The sequence below is a fragment of the Coregonus lavaretus genome, assembly GCF_964263955.1.
Source record: "Coregonus lavaretus genome assembly, chromosome: 38".
Classification (NCBI taxonomy): Eukaryota; Metazoa; Chordata; class Actinopteri; order Salmoniformes; family Salmonidae; genus Coregonus; species Coregonus lavaretus.
The window spans coordinates 16,458,801-16,474,718 of record NC_140025.1 but is presented as its reverse complement, the minus strand read 5'-3'; the positions used below and the strand labels follow the sequence as shown (position 1 = coordinate 16,474,718).

The window sequence follows — 15,918 nt, the reverse complement described above, 5'->3', positions numbered from 1 at the left end:
GACTGTGAGCCCGACCTCACTAATGCTGTTGTGGCTGAATGGAAGCAAGTCCCCGCAGCAATGTTCCAACATCTAGTGGAAAGCCTTCCCAGAAGAGTGGATGCTGTTAAAGCAGCAAAGGGGGGACCAACTCCATATTAAAACCCATGATTTTGGAATGAGATTTTCGACGAGCAGGTGTCCACTTACTTTTGGTCATGTAGTGTATAATAAACAAAACCTGGATCAATTATGTCAGAGTAGGAGTGCTGATTTAGGATCAGTTTAGCCTTTTAGATCACCATGAATAGAATGACATGGACAGGGGGGAACTGATCCTAGATCAGCACTCCTACTCTTGATACATGCAGCCCTTGATTTAACTGCCCCATCCCTCTCTCACCCAGTCCTGCGGAGACCGCACCTTGAATCTCCACGACTACGGGATGCTGTTGCCGTGCGGCATCGACCGTTTCCGGGGGGTGGAGTTTGTGTGCTGTCCGTCAGACAGGGAGACCGACAGCACTGAGCAGGACGAGGATGACTCAGACGTGTGGTGGGGAGGAGCCGAGACTGACTACACTGACAACAGGTACACACCCACACACAGGAGCTCATACAGTACTCACTTAGATTCATACTTATACTAACCTCGTCCTCAGGCTATTGTGCACAGTGCATATCAGCCTGGGATATCAATGATTCAAAGTTGGCCTTAGTGGGAGAGACCATAGAATTCTATGGGAGTGAGTAAAGTATTTATCATTTTAAAAAAATCGAATCACACGACTGCGAGGCGGAACGTAAACTGAGGTGCGCCAAGACACATACGGGGAGGGCTAGGGGGAAGGTCTTTCCGGTCTTTCTGTATTGGCTAACGACGGCCATGTTTGACGCGCTGGTCCACCAGACTCTTTGCCCATTTGGGCGGAAGTGTCTGGGAACAAGATTATACTTATACTAGCACTCACACACATACAGTACACACACTCATAACAACATTACTCACACACATCCTCACTATCCCTCACTCCCTCCCTCCCTCCCTCCCTCCCTCTCTCTCTCTCTCTCTCAGTATGGCCAGGGGGGCTGTAGAGCTAGCTGGATCCGCGCCCCAGCAGCAACAACAGGAGGAAGAGGAGGAGGAGACAGAGGAGACAGCCCCTGCCTTGGTAGAGGAAGATGATGAGGATGTGGAAGAGGAAGAGGAGGAGGAGCAGGAGGTGGTGGATAATGACCAGGATGGAGACGGGGACGAGGACGAGGAGGATGATGACGTCATTGACGAGCGCGACGATAGCGAACCCACCACCAACATCGCCATGACTACCACCACCACTACTACTACCACCGAGTCTGTGGAGGAAGTGGTCAGAGGTGAGAGGGACTGGGAGGACCAGGGGCCGTGTGTGTACATGTGGGTGTGTGTGTACATCATTTACTGTGCATTTACTCTGCTTGTCTATTTAAAGGTTGAGTGAGTGTATGCAGGGGTGGAATTGGGGGGGGGGGGGGGAAGCCAATCTAGAAACTCACCACTGTAAATCAGTAGGAATTCAGCTAAATCTCCATCCCCACCATTCATTTACAGTGAAATGCTTACTTACAAGCCCTTAACCAACAATGCAGTTTTAATAAAACAATGCAAATAGTCCGGGTAGCCATGATTAGCTGTTCAGGAGTCTTATGGCTTGGGGGTAGAAGCTGTTAAGAAGCCTTTTGGACCTAGACTTGGCACTCCGGTACTGCTTGCCGTGCGGTAGCAGAGAGAACAGTCTATGACTAGGGTGGCTGGAGTCTTTGCCCCCCATATTTCACCCGAGTGTATGACATTACAGTAGTGTGTGTGTGTAAGTTCACACACCATTGGAATGCTCACGCCTGTACGATTATAAGTATGTGTTCCAAATGGCACCCTATTCCCTATATAGTCCACTACTTTTTGACCAGGGCCCATCGTGCACTACTTTTGACCAGATCCCTATGTAGGGAATAGGCCGGGTGCCATTTGGGACTCACCCTATGTGTGTGTGTGTGTGCTGACGGCTCATCGTCCCCCCCCCACCAGAGGTGTGTTGGGCGAATGCGGAGACGGGCCCATGCCGTGCCATGCTTGCACGCTGGTACTTTGTCCGCGAGGAGGGCCGCTGTGCCCAGTTCATCTATGGCGGCTGCGGGGGCAACCGCAATAACTTTGAGTCGGAGGAGTACTGCCTGTCTGTCTGCAGCACCGTCAGTAAGTCAGTCACACAGACAGCGTCCTGTCTACCTGTCTGTCTGCGTGTCCACGTCTGAAAGCTAGCCTCTGTCGTTAGCCCTCTGGCTAGCTAGATGCTAACCACGCTAATACTACTTCACGCTACATGCTAACCTCTGGTCTCACTAACCACCACTTGTACTGCCTGTCTGTCTGCTGCACTGTTAGTAAGTCAGTCACACAGACTACCTGTCTGTCTGCGTGTAGTGTCCATGCCGGCTAGTTACCGTTTGGCTAACCGTCTGACTAGCTAGCTCTTTACCACGCTAGTTCGCGCTAACCTGTGGTCTCACTTAACTACCCCTTGTTGTACTGCCTGTCTGTCTGCAGCATATTCAGTAAGTCAGTCACACGGACAGCATAGCATCCTGCCTAACTGTCTGTCTGCGTGTAGCACTGTTAAGTGTCCACGTCTGCTAGCTAGTGTCTGGTTAACCGTCTGGCTAGCATATGGCCCTAGCCGTCTTGCTACCTTGGTGCTAACTACACTAACCATGTCCGCTAGCCGTTAACCATGCTTGCTAACCACTCTGGTCTCACTAACCACCACTCGTTGTGTGTTTACTGTAGGCTTGGGCGATATACCGTATACCGGGGTATTTCGAAATACAGACGGTATGATTTTCAATACCGTTAAAAATAATACATGTATATACTTTTCTTTGGTGGGGGGGGGCACTGCTTAAGTTAAGTGTAAATATAACAAATCTAAGATGTGTCAAATGTTATCCGGTTTGCTAACTTGCTGGATAAGGGGCTAGATGTCAAGATCAAGCTTCTTGGTTACAGCAGAGACATTCAATCCCCTCCTGGATAAAGACCCCTGTTACCTAAATTGTTTTGTGTGTTGCTTTTTTAAATTTTTAAATAGCGCCCCTTGTGTGCATATTCGGTAATACCATATACCCCGGTATGGTACAGAAACGGTATGACTATGAAAATCTAGATACCGCCCACCCCTAGTTTACTGTAAACATGGACGAATACATTCACACACACACTTATCCTTTAACCTGTTTGTGGGTTTTAGAAGACACTAAAACGAGTGATTTCACCTGTTTTTCCACTGATTCCGTATGAGCGAACACCTGTGTGTGTGTGTGTGCGCGTGCCATATAGGGAAGGCAAATGTTTCTCTCTCACACTGATTTGAGTGTTGTGTGAGGCAGTGAACTGACAGTCGTGTGTGTGTGAACGAGAGCATATGATCCAACCAGAGATGGTTCACTCTCGCTCCCTCCCTCCCTCCCCCTACTTTCTTTCTGTATACAGTGTCTTCTCTCTCACACTCCCTCTTTCTCTCACTAATCCTGTCTTTCACTCCATCTCACCTCCTCTGTAGCAGCCTCTGAAATTCTGTGTGTGTGTGTGCGAGCGTGTGTGAGATTTCTACTTGGTTGAGCAGAGCTGTGAAAGACAGTTCTGTAGTATGGGAACGAGACTACAGCTTGTGTTTACACCAACTAGCAACCCTCTGTGTCCAATGCGCCTCGCACCCTCACCTTTCACACGGTCATTTAGCGGTTACTGCATGATCAACAAGCGGTCACAGTGGGGTCAAAGCCAAGGGGTCACACTGCGGTCAGAACTAAAGATAGGACTCCCTTGTTTAGGCTTAGCTTGTTTGACCGTATCAATTAATTACATCATGACCACATAGACCGGACCCAGAGCAGAGTCCAAGTTAGAATTGTATTAATGGTTCTGCTTTGTTCGGATCACAAAATGCTCTTGGTTGTTTTGGGACTATTGAGTGTCTGTGAAATTAAGTCGTGCTAATCTCTGAGACAAACTATAACAAAAAACAAGCTTCACATGACACACACACAGGTTCCAAAGTATCACAGCAACGCTTCCTTATTCATTTATGTATTCATGTAAGAAATAATAAATGTATGCAGTTCAGTGTTTAATCATGTTTAATCAAGGACTCTGATGATGATAAATACAGTATGTCACATAATGTGATATACATAACATACACACACACACACACACACACTTTAGCCGGAGGATATTTTACAACCTCATTACGCTCAGAATATTACATAAATGAAAGCGATTTACTTTTTAATGTCAAACCGATAGATACAGGTCATGCAAGGTATCCCAGCCTTAAGGCATAACAGCTTTTTAGTAGGTTCTTCTGTAGTAGAATAAATGGGGGAATTGATAAAGTAACTCCATTCTAGAGAGGATTCTAATCAAACATCTAAATGACTTGGAGTGTCTATGGCAGTCACATTAATGGAAGAGACTATGTTAAAAGAATTCTGGTAACTTTCCCAAAATACCAAGGTTTTGCAGAATTCACAGTTGGAAGATTCCTGGAATCAGGAGGGAATAAGCAGGAAATCTGGATTCCTCCAACCAGGACACACGCACACAGAGACACCAGCCACCCTTCAAACGCACACTTCTCTGCTTTTTCACTCTGTCTGTATTGTTTACTCTCGTTCACTCACTCGATGAATCACTAACCAACCTGTTGTTACTAACACTAATGTTATTAATCATCTTGCTTTAGTGTCTGCTGTTATGGACCTGCTACATGGTGTTGGTAGTTTGGATCTTCTGTCTTTTTACTTTGTTTATTGGTGTTATATTACTGCCTCCGGATCCTTATTTCAATCAAATCAAATAATCTGAAAGCACTTATCGTAAGTCACTCTGGATAAAATGGTCTGGATTTTGAGGAGGAAAGCAATGTAAGAAGAAACATAGAAAAAGGGATGCGGGGGAGGTGAAGGAAAGATGGGGTTATCTGAAGACCAGATTGTAAGAGTAATTTTCTCAATTTCTCTCCATCTCATCCCCATCTCTCCCCCCTCCACCACCCAGTGCCCACCGCCACCCCCAGCCCTCCCGATGCCGTGGACCGTTACCTGGAGACGCCCGGGGATGACAACGAACACGCCCACTTTGCCAAGGCCAAGGAGAGTCTGGAGGCCAAACACCGTGAGAGGATGTCCCAGGTAGGAGAGAGGAAGAGAGAAGGGCAGAGAAGGGAGGGGCAAAGGGGGACGGAGGGGGTGAAGAGGGGGGGAGAGAGGAAGAGAGGGGTTGAGAGAGGAAGGGGGAGGGATGGGTGAAGAAGGGGGAGGGAGGGGTGAAGAAGAGGGAAGGGGGAGGGATGGGTGAAGAAGGGGGAGGGAGGGGTGAAGAAGAGGGAGGGGGGAGGGAAGGAGAGATAAAGAGAGGTGTTGAGAGTGGAAGGCGGGAGGGAGGATGGAGAAGGGGTGAGGTTGGGGAGGGTGGAGAGAGAAGGAAGCAAAGACACTGTTGAGGTGAAAATACCATGTATGAACGTAGCCACAGGGAAGGAAGGGTAGGGAGGGGAAGGGGTTGGATACAGCAGTAACCTGTCTTTCTTCTTGTAGGTGATGAGGGAGTGGGAGGAGGCAGAGAGGGAGGCCAAGAGTCTACCTCGTGCTGATAAGAAGGCTGTCATCCAGGTCAGACACAAAGGATACTCAAACATATTAATAAATGCTAAATCAGCGACTGTCAATGTCATAGGTGTGTGTCTTGAGTGTAGGAGCTGAATATTTGAAAATAGCGTGGTGGTGGTAGGGACTCTGTCTATAATTTAATTTGTGTGTGTATCATATACTGTATATAAGTGTGTCTTATCATGAATGTATCATGTGTATTACATTTGTGTGTCATGTTGCATAGTATAATAATGTGTGTGTGTGTATCACACAGCGTTTCCAGGAGAAGGTTGAGGCCCTGGAGCAGGAGGCAGCCAGTGAGAGGCAGCAGCTGGTTGAGACCCACATGGCCCGGGTCGAGGCCCTGCTCAATGACCGCCGCCGCCTGGCCCTGGAGAGCTACCTGACCTCCCTGCAGGCCGAACCACCCAGGGTAGATAGAGAGTACATAGTAACAGAGTATACACACAGGTAGAGAGTACACACACACACACACACACAGGTAGAGAGTACAGACATACACACATTGTTGCCTGGCCCTGTAGAGCCACCTAACTGCCCTGCAGGCCCAGCCACCCAGGGTAGGGACACATACACACTATGCAGACATATACAGACACATACAGTACATATGGATCATCCTACCATAGTCCTACTCCTCCCACACACAGACCGACTTTCTGACGCTCTCTCCCTTTTTTCCCTTTCTTCTTCTCTCTCTCCCTCTACCCCCCCCTCTTTCTCTCTAGCCTCGTCATGTGTTCAGCCTATTGAAGAAGTATGTCCGTGCAGAACAGAAGGACAGACAGCACACCCTTAAACACTTTGAGCACGTCCGCATGGTCGACCCCAAGAAGGCCGCACAGATCCGACCCCAGGTAATAAGCCCACTAAGCCCACATTTTAATGTGTTTTACGTGGTGACAGTGATTTTGTTGTCATTCTCATGAAGGCCATAGAAGGCCGAAACAATTTGATTTGAACGAATTAGATAAATAATGATATTTATTGATGCTCTTATTACTTTTTGTATGCACCTCGTCTCACGTTGGTTGAGTGCCTTCTACTCCTCTCCAGTGCAGAAACAACACAATATTTGCCATTTGTACCAAATAAAATAATAAACCTAGAAGCAACATTTCTCATCCACCACCAAGCCCAAACATGCTCACACGCACAAACACCAATACACCTCTGAAGGGTATTTTGGTAACCTCCTGACATGTACAGTGTATGGCTCACAGAAGATAGCTTGTATTAAATAGCATTAAAATGTACTTGTAGGTACTGACCCACCTGCGTGTGATTGAGGAGAGGATGAACCAGTCCCTGGGTCTGCTCTACAAGGTGCCGGGAGTGGCCGACGACATCCAGGACCAAGTTGGTGAGTGTTATTTTCAGTCTCATCTCTCCTTTAATTAACCAGGTAAAGGTTGACCAGGTCTGTGTGCAAGCATTAACTGATATGAACCAGTAACCTTCCCTCATCCACACTGTCACCAAGCAAGTAAGTAGGAAAACCTGCAAAATCGGCAGTGTATCAAATACTTGTTCTCCCCACTGTAACATCATGACATTCCTCAATTCTCTCCTCCATCAAATCAATAACTATAACCTCTCCCTCCCTTCTCCTTCCCACTCCCTCCCTCACTCTGTCTGTGTTTGTCTGGGTCTTGAGTTGTGTGCGTCACCGAGCCATCTGTGTCTGAGTCAATCTCAGACTCTGTCTAGTTTCCCCTCCTCTCAGGCTGCTCCCCTGCCCTCTGTGCACACACACACACCGCCTCCCAGCAACACAGACATTGGTTTGCTTTTCTCCTGTATTTAAAACAAATGAGAACAGAGAGCGACCTTGTGTTTCAAAGTGAAGTGCATGCTATGGGCCCTAGTCAAAAGCAGTGCACTATATAGGGAATAGGGTGACATTTGGGACGCACACTTTAAGTCAATACGCGTTACACACTCCTTTGGAATGTAATGGCATTGCCCATATTACCTTTTTGGCCTCTCACACATAGTGTGCGTCCCAAATGGCACCATTTTCCCTTTATAGCGTACTACTTTGGACCAGGGCCTTGCAAACGTATTCATCCCCCTTGGCGTTGTTCCTATTTTGTTCCATTACAACCTGTAATTTAAATGGATTTTTATTTGGATTTCATGTAATGGACATACACAAAATAGTCCAAATTGGTGAAGTGGAATGAAAAAAAAAACTGGTTTCAAAAAATTCAAAAGAATTAATAACGGAAAAGTGGTGCGTGCATATGTATTCACCCCCTTTGCTATGAAGCCCCTAAATAAGATCTGGTGCAACCAATTACCTTCAGAAGTCACAGAATTAGTTAAATAAAGTCCACCTGTGTGCAATCTAAGTGTCACATGATCTGTCACATGATCTCAGTGTATATATACACCTGTTCTGAAAGGCCCCAGAGTCTGCAACACCACTAAGCAAGGGGCACCACCAAGCAAGCGGCACCATGAAGACCAAGGAGCTCTCCAAACAGGTCAGGGACAAAGTTGTGGAGAAGTACAGATCAGGGTTGGGTTATAAAGAAATATCTGAAACTTTGAACATCCCATGGAGCACCATTTAAATCCATTATAAAAAAATGGAAAGAATATGGCACCACAACAAACCTGCCAAGAGAGGGCCACCCACCAAAACTCACAGACCAGGCAAGGAGGGCATTAATCAGAGAGACAACAAAGAGACCAAAGATAACCCTGAAGGAGCTGCAAAGCTCTGTCCATAGGACCACTTTTAAGCTGTATACTCCACAGAGCTGGGCTTTACGGAAGAGTGGCCAGAAAAAAGCCATTGCTCAAATAAAAACATAAGCAAACACATTTGGTGTTCGCCAAAAGGCATGTGGGAGACTCCCCAAATATATGGAAGAAGGTACTCTGATCAGATGAGACTAAAATTGAGCTTTTTGGCCATCAAGGAAAACGCTATGTCTGGCGCAAACCCAACACCTCTCATCACCCCGAGAACACCATCCCCACAGTGAAGCATGGTGGTGGCAACATCATGCTGTGGGGATGTTTTTCCATCGGCAGGGACTGGGAAACTGGTCAGAACTGAAGGAATGATGGATGGCGCTAAATACAGGGAAATTCTTAGGGGAAACCTGTTTCAGTCTTCCAGAGATTTGAGACTGGGACGGAGGTTCACCTTCCAGCAGGACAATGACCCTAAGCATACTGCTAAAGCAACACTCGAGTGGTTTAAGGGGAAACATTTAAATGTCTTGGAATGGCCTAGTCAAAGCCCAGACCTCAATCCAATTGAGAATCTGTGGTATGACTTAAAGATTGCTGTACACCAGCGGAACCCATCCAACTTGAAGGAGCTGGAGCAGTTTTGCCTTGAAGAATGGGCAAAAATCCCAGTGGCTAGATGTGCCAAGCTTATAGAGACATACCCCAAGAGACTTGCAGCTGTAATTGCTGCAAAAGGTGTCTCTACAAAGTATTGACTTTGGGGGGGTGAATAGTTATGCATGCTCAAGTGTTCTGTTTTTTTGTCTTATTTCTTGTTTGTTTCAACAACAAAAAAATATGTTGTATCTTCAAAGTGGTAGGCATGTTTAAATCAAATGATACAAACCCCAAAAAAATCCATTTTAATTCCAGGTTGTAAGGCAACAAAATAGGAAAAATGCCAAGGGGTGTGAATACTTTCGCAAGCCACTGTATATAGGAAATAGGGTGCTATTTGGGACGCATCCATATTCTAGTGATCCTATTTTATTGTTGTCTTGTCTTTTTATGTACTAATAAATAATGGTAACGGTTCAGTTAGTCATTTCCCACTCCACTGCAACAGCGTTGACGTTTTCTCTCCTTTTCTCCCTCTCTACCCTTGTTTCTCCTTGTTTCTTACACCTTCCATCCTCCCCTTTCTATTCTTATCATCTCTCTCTCTGCTGCTGTCCTTCACCCTCTCCCCCCGTTTCTATTTCCTCTCCTTTCTCCCACCTTATTCTCTTCCTCCATCTTTTCCCCTCCCTCTCTCCCCACACCTTTTTCTTTATCTGTCATTCCCCCTCTTTCCCCACCTTTTTCTTCTCCATCTCCTCCTCCCCTCCTTCTCTCCTTCCCTCTCTCCAGAGTTGCTGCAGAAGGAGCAGGAAGAGATGGCCCAGCAGCTGTCCAACCTGCAGAGTGACGTGCGGGTGAGCTACGGCAACGACGCCCTGATGCCCGACAGTCTTCCAGACAGCACCAGGGCCACCCTGGACCTGCTGCCCCAGGAAGAGAGCCTGGACCTGGGCATGGGTCTGGACGGACTGGGCTTCATCCACCCCGAGAGCTTCAACCAGGTCAACACCGATAACCAGGGTAGGTGTGCCCTAAAGCTATGATCAATACACCCAGAATCAGGATAGGTATAGTACAGACTACCAGAGTATACACCCAGAATCAGGGTGAGAACAGACAGAACCAGGGTAGGTGTACTATACATACCACCATGTTATAAACATAACTACACATTAAATGTACCGAATCCATAACTGATTGTAGACAGCTGTCAGGGTCTTGAAAGGGATGACATCAAAGCGAAACTATGTTAAGAAGATACTCATCCTCCCTTTTCACTTTCTCTCTCCCTAGTCGAGCATGTGGATGCCCGCCCTATTCCTGATAGAGGTTTTCCAACACGACCAGTGTCTGGTCTGAAGCCAGAGGAGATCCCTGAGCTCAGGATGGAGGCAGAGGAGAGGCACAGCACCGGATTCGAAGTGCACCACCAGAAACTGGTATCTACACGCACACACATACACATACCACCAAAGCTGGTACACACACCACTCCATTTTGTACATTTGCACTCTTTTCATAAATGGCCACAGATACAAGCATCCTGGAGTTATCCCAGACATATCCATGACCGAATCCATACCCATATGGGTATATCCATATGTCTATCCATATGTATTGGCTGACCGTGTCCCTGTGGCCAACTTACTAATGCCATGGTAACCAAGGCCTGCCGAGACGACCAGGGTTGGTAACTGGCGTCTGATGCCAGGATGTTCGTTTCACACCAGCACTAATTTATAATTGTCCTCAGATGAACACTGTCTGGAATTGAAAACACAACACACACCACACACACAATAATTGGTGCCCAATTAAATCTCTTATATATTTAGTAATTTTCCTCATTAAATAAGGAAACTATTATTATGTAACATTAATCTTGTATAACATATCATAACATAGCTTTAAGCTTACCTCTAAAATCCCTCGATAATGTAACTCTGAACCTTAATCCCAAACCCCCTCAACTTTACCGCGGCCTCTTTAACACCTAAACAGTAGTCCTAACGTTAGATTACAAATCATGTCTTTTGTATTCAGCCCCATTCCTACTCCAACTTAATTTCACCTTAATGCCTTGTACTCCTGACCCCAGATCTGCCTCCTTAAATCCAGTCAGTGTTTGTGATTGGTTGTGCATTGTGATTTACAGTCCCTCTCTCTTTCCATCTCCCTCTGTCTCTCTCTCCTCTCTCTAGGTGTTCTTCGCCGAGGATGTCGGCTCTAACAAGGGCGCCATCATCGGGCTGATGGTGGGAGGCATCGTCATAGCGACCGTCATCGTCATCACCCTGGTGATGCTGAGGAAGAAGCAGTACACGTCCATCCACCACGGAGTCATCGAGGTGAGGGGTAGAGGAGATGTGTGTGTGGGCTTGTATTACTATGCTAGTGGGTACCGGAAATCCCCAAAACATCCCCACAAGGATAGTGAAACAAGGGAAATTCTCCTACGAGGACAAAGGCTATTTTAGGCTTAGGGGTTAGGTTTAGGGTTACAAAAGGGGTTAGAATTTAGGGTTAGGAGGTAGGGTTAGGTTTATGGTTAGGAAAATAGGATTTTGAATGGAAATCAATTTTAGGTCGCCACAAGGATAGTAAAATATATGCTATGTGTGTACTGTTATTGACTTTGGCTCAGTGTTTCCTTTGTCTCTATTTCTATTGTTTATGAGTTTGTTTAAGACTTCTATCTAAACAATGTACATGTACCGTGTCGGCATGGGTACGAATCCGTCCCACTGTCTATCAGTAAACATGTAAGGAGTGGGAACCGCCCCCACTCGTTCAACAAAAAAAAAGAACCAGAATAGTGTACGACACGTGTCAAACTCATTCCACTAAGGGACGAGTGTCTGTGGGTTTTCGCTTCCCCCTTGTTCTGGATTGATTAATTAAAGTAACTAATTATTAAGGAACTCCCCTCACCTGGTTGTCTAGGTCTTAATTGAAAGGAAAAAACAAAAACCTGCAGACACTCGGTCCTCCGTGGAATGACTTTGACACCCCGGTGTACGAGGACATACCTTATTTTTGTGTGTAACACATCTCTCTCTGTTCTCCAGGTGGATGCAGCAGTCACCCCTGAGGAGCGCCACCTGTCCAAGATGCAGCAGAACGGCTATGAGAACCCCACCTACAAGTTTTTCGAGCAGATGCAGAACTGAGGAATGACAAACCCCTCACCCTCTTGACCACTACCCAACCCCTCTAACCCTCCACACCCCCACGCCCTTAACCCTATCCCCACCCCAAACAAACCCTATCTTACCCTCAAGCAGTGCAGGTTGGAACCAGGCACCACTATCACTCCTGGTGTAGATGGAGACTGTCCCCTTCAACACTGGTCCAGAGTCAGTTTTTAGTTTTTGACTTGGAATGAGTTGAGGTATGGACTTGGGTAGGTAGATCTGACTCCAGACCAGTGTTATTTAAGGGGGCATTCTCTGGCTGTATTGCCAGCCACACTGTCCCCAACCCTACACTACTGCATTCTCTCTATACACTGGGGAATAGGTGAGGTCTATGGGTCAATGAAGCCTCCTCTCCTCCTCTCCATCTATCCTTCCTTCCTCCCTCTTTCCTTCTCTGTGCATTCTTATGACAGCTGTGCTGCGTTAGGTCACACAAGGCTAGAATGATGATAATGATGATGATGTACTCTGAATGAGCTCTTTATTTTAGTTATTCTATCGTTTCCGGTTTTGTTTTTCAAAAAATAAATTAAAAAATCAAATCAAAAAAATCATATGTAAAGAGAAAAAAACAAGTCCTTTTTTAAATTATGTGTAATGTAACAAAGTAGCTGTTCCTGTTTTAGTGCATGATGACAAAAATTACGACGGGGTTATTATTGAAAACAAAAAAGATCTTTGAGTCTCCAGAGAGATTCTCACGTAGAGACTATCATTCTAGCAGGATTATACATTTAGTATCTTTCTCGTGATCACGTGACTTAAATGACATTGGATAAAAAATATATATGAATCTCGGTGAATGGGCTCTCTGCTTGGATATCATGTTAAATACACTGTAAGAGAGATCTGTGCTTTTTGGATTTAAAAGTTTCTTCTTTTTTTATTTTAACCATGCTATGTTCCTAAAACTGCGGGGGGCTGGCTTGATCCGTATGTGTATATTATTATTATTATTATTATTATTATATAATTGTGATTATTATCTTTAGTTTATTGCGTTGGCATCCTATTGCGTTGGCATCCTATTGCGTTTGCAGACTTTAGGAATCAGTCCTATTTAATTGTTGATTTCTTTTTTTTGATTTCATGTTGTCGTGTGTTTTTTAAAGATAGGGGTATGTGGCGGGAAGGCCGGTTCCGGACGAGGGAGGGGGGTGGATGATTCTGTGTGTTCTCCAGTCTAGTTAGCGTTTTTGTTCCGGTTCTATGTTTCCGCAGAAATAAACAACGCTCTTCTCTGTACATTGTTTGTGATATATAAGAACAATCCAAGACCATTTTGGGCTTACTTACTCTTCCCAATCTGTTCCTTTCTTCCTTCGGCTCATCCTTCTCTCTTTCTCTCGCTGTTGAGACTAGAAACAGAACAGGATCAGTGCAGGGGGGTGTGCATGTGAAAGATGGAGAGAAGGAATGAGGAAGAGGTAGAGGGAATTACTAGCTGTTCCAGATGGATAGTCACAGGCAGTCAGTAAAATGAATTTACAACCCCCTCCTCCCCTCTTTCCCCTATTTCAGGCATGCTACTCACCTCTCTCAAGCACTTGTCTAGAGCCAGCCATACGACGACCTCTACCATGGCCTATAAAGCAAGTCATTGGATGGACTACAGTTTCAGTGAGGAGTAGTGCAAAATATAGGCCGGGCATAGGGTGCCATTTTGCGACACAGTACTAGAGGAGGTAAGGCAGTGTTTTGGTGGCGTGTAGAGCTGTGTGCATCACACACTGCTGCAGGTGAGTCAGTCCTTTGCTTGGGTTTTCAGAGGGTGCATTACCTCACTATAGCCAGAATAAGGCAGTATAGAGTTAGAGAGAGCAGGGTTTCTTTTTCTTTCTCTGTGGCTTTATTTCCACTGTGTGTAATTGTGCAAGCCATTTGCTTTGACTGGAAAAAACGCTTTCTACACTATTCCATAAATAAAGTTTTGAATGTACATACAGCTCTCACTGAGTCATGGCTATTTTCACTACTGTCAAAGCCCATTAGAATTGAGCTGTAATTAATATTGTAGTGACCGCAACACTGAGCGACCTTGTCAAGAGGTAAAGACCTCTTGGCGTAATGGTTAGCGTGTTGGCTTGACAATCGCAGGACCCAGGTTTGAGTCCTGGTCTGGGCTTCTCCCTGAATTTGCTCCATTGGTGTCAAAATTGGTCTCGCAAAGAGTTGTGTACACGTGAGGGACTTGATATAGAGAAGAGGTACATTTTTGCCACTTAAAAGGAACAGATGGCTTTATCACTGTGGTGGTACCCTAAAAGTGTATATTTTCTAAACGTACCGTTTTGTACCTGTGGACTTATATGGTACACTATTGGCTCTTTTTATATATTGCAAGGCACCCTATGTAACGCAAAGTAACATGATTACGGATAGTCCTGAATGAATCGTGAATAATGATGAGTGAGAAAGTTACAGATGCACAAATAATATACCCAGTGGCGAACAGTCATTGAGGCAGAGCCCCACCTGTTTAGCTAAAATAAAATAAATGTGTGGCCTGTTTTGCATGTTATTTTGGCATTAATACGTGTCACATATCAGTTTGCAAACAATGTAAAATATAAAATAATCATTGAGTTAATAAAGACGCATACAAACATGGTCTCCTTTTTGCTTTCTTGAGGAAGGCAGCTCCAAAATGCAGGTGTTTCAGCCTAGCTCAGTGCTTTCTGTGGTGGTGGGGCAGCCAGCTGAAAATACGGAGCGTAGGGGTTGGTAATGTTCTCTAGTTGCGCGGTGATTGGCTTAGTGTTCTGTCACTCATGGGGACACTACGTCACCGCAACATCTACAAGGAGAGCTCGAAAATTCAAGCCCCTTGGGTGCTGCCATAGATATACATTAGAATTGCCCATCCAAGAAGGCTCAAGGTCATTGGCCACAGATAAAATGACGTCAAATCACATATCTATCTATCTACCGTAGCTTTGATTGGACTGACCATGTCAACATCATACTTTCACAATCTTAGCTAGCAAGCAGTCATCATGAATCAAGTCGACAATCTACTGGCAAATCCTTTTCAATCCTTGTCATATGAAGAGAAATGATAGATAAAACGTATCGGTACTCATCGGCCATTGGACATAAATATTACACAACAAGTTGGAAATCGCAAATTCAACAATGAGCGGTTTTGAAGGAATCAGTGGCTAACTGCAAGCATTGCAAGACAATCACTAGCCTACTATTCAGTGGACTGGGTATGTGGTCCAAGTCTGGGTTTAAGGGTCTTTTTTCCAAGCTTAAAATGATAAACATTCACATGCAAGACCATGGGCCAGAAAAAGGTTGAATACATTGGCCATGCTGTCAATCCAGCATGACTTCTGCCCGTTCAAACAACTGGAAACTCGTAACTGGGAAATCTCAGACTTCAGTGAGTTCAAGACAACTGGGAACTCAAGTTGAGTCCAAAAATGTATTTTATGCTGCTGCATAAATTATGTAATATGCCAGGGAGATATGTATACTGTAGCTAATAAAGTAATACAAAGTGTATGTTGTGTAGTAAGCTGTTAGTAGCCCATGTGCCTCACCCTAATAATTTGGTCCCTTTCCCCCTCATAACTTAGCCTACTGTTCTGACTTGGTGGTGCACATGTAGCCTATAGCCTGTTTTAGAGAAATGTAATCATTTAATATTGTAAGAGCTTTCATTGTCTGCTTATATGCCCCCTTTATTTATCCTACAGTTCTGACTTGGTGTTCA

General features: G+C 45.3%; 1 protein-coding gene across 4 annotated transcripts in view; it reads left to right on the top strand.

Moving 5' to 3' along the window:
- LOC311112524 (amyloid-beta A4 protein-like) overlaps positions 1-12,859 on the top strand; it is a 41,313-nt gene extending 28,454 nt beyond the window's left edge. The window contains exons 5-16 of one of the 4 annotated variants that reach the window (XM_084155656.1): positions 387-571; positions 1,055-1,356; positions 2,048-2,215; positions 5,078-5,211; positions 5,617-5,691; positions 5,945-6,103; positions 6,420-6,548; positions 6,955-7,054; positions 9,790-10,020; positions 10,294-10,439; positions 11,202-11,348; positions 12,069-12,859. In XM_084155656.1, the coding sequence (XP_084011782.1) occupies positions 387-571; positions 1,055-1,356; positions 2,048-2,215; positions 5,078-5,211; positions 5,617-5,691; positions 5,945-6,103; positions 6,420-6,548; positions 6,955-7,054; positions 9,790-10,020; positions 10,294-10,439; positions 11,202-11,348; positions 12,069-12,170 (1,878 nt within the window). In that variant the 3' untranslated portion in view covers positions 12,171-12,859. The remainder of the gene's footprint in view (positions 1-386; positions 572-1,054; positions 1,357-2,047; positions 2,216-5,077; positions 5,212-5,616; positions 5,692-5,944; positions 6,104-6,419; positions 6,549-6,954; positions 7,055-9,789; positions 10,021-10,293; positions 10,440-11,201; positions 11,349-12,068) is intronic. The other 3 variants (XM_084155657.1, XM_084155659.1, XM_084155658.1) reach the window with 3 other exon arrangements.
- Positions 12,860-15,918: the final 3,059 nt, after the last annotated feature.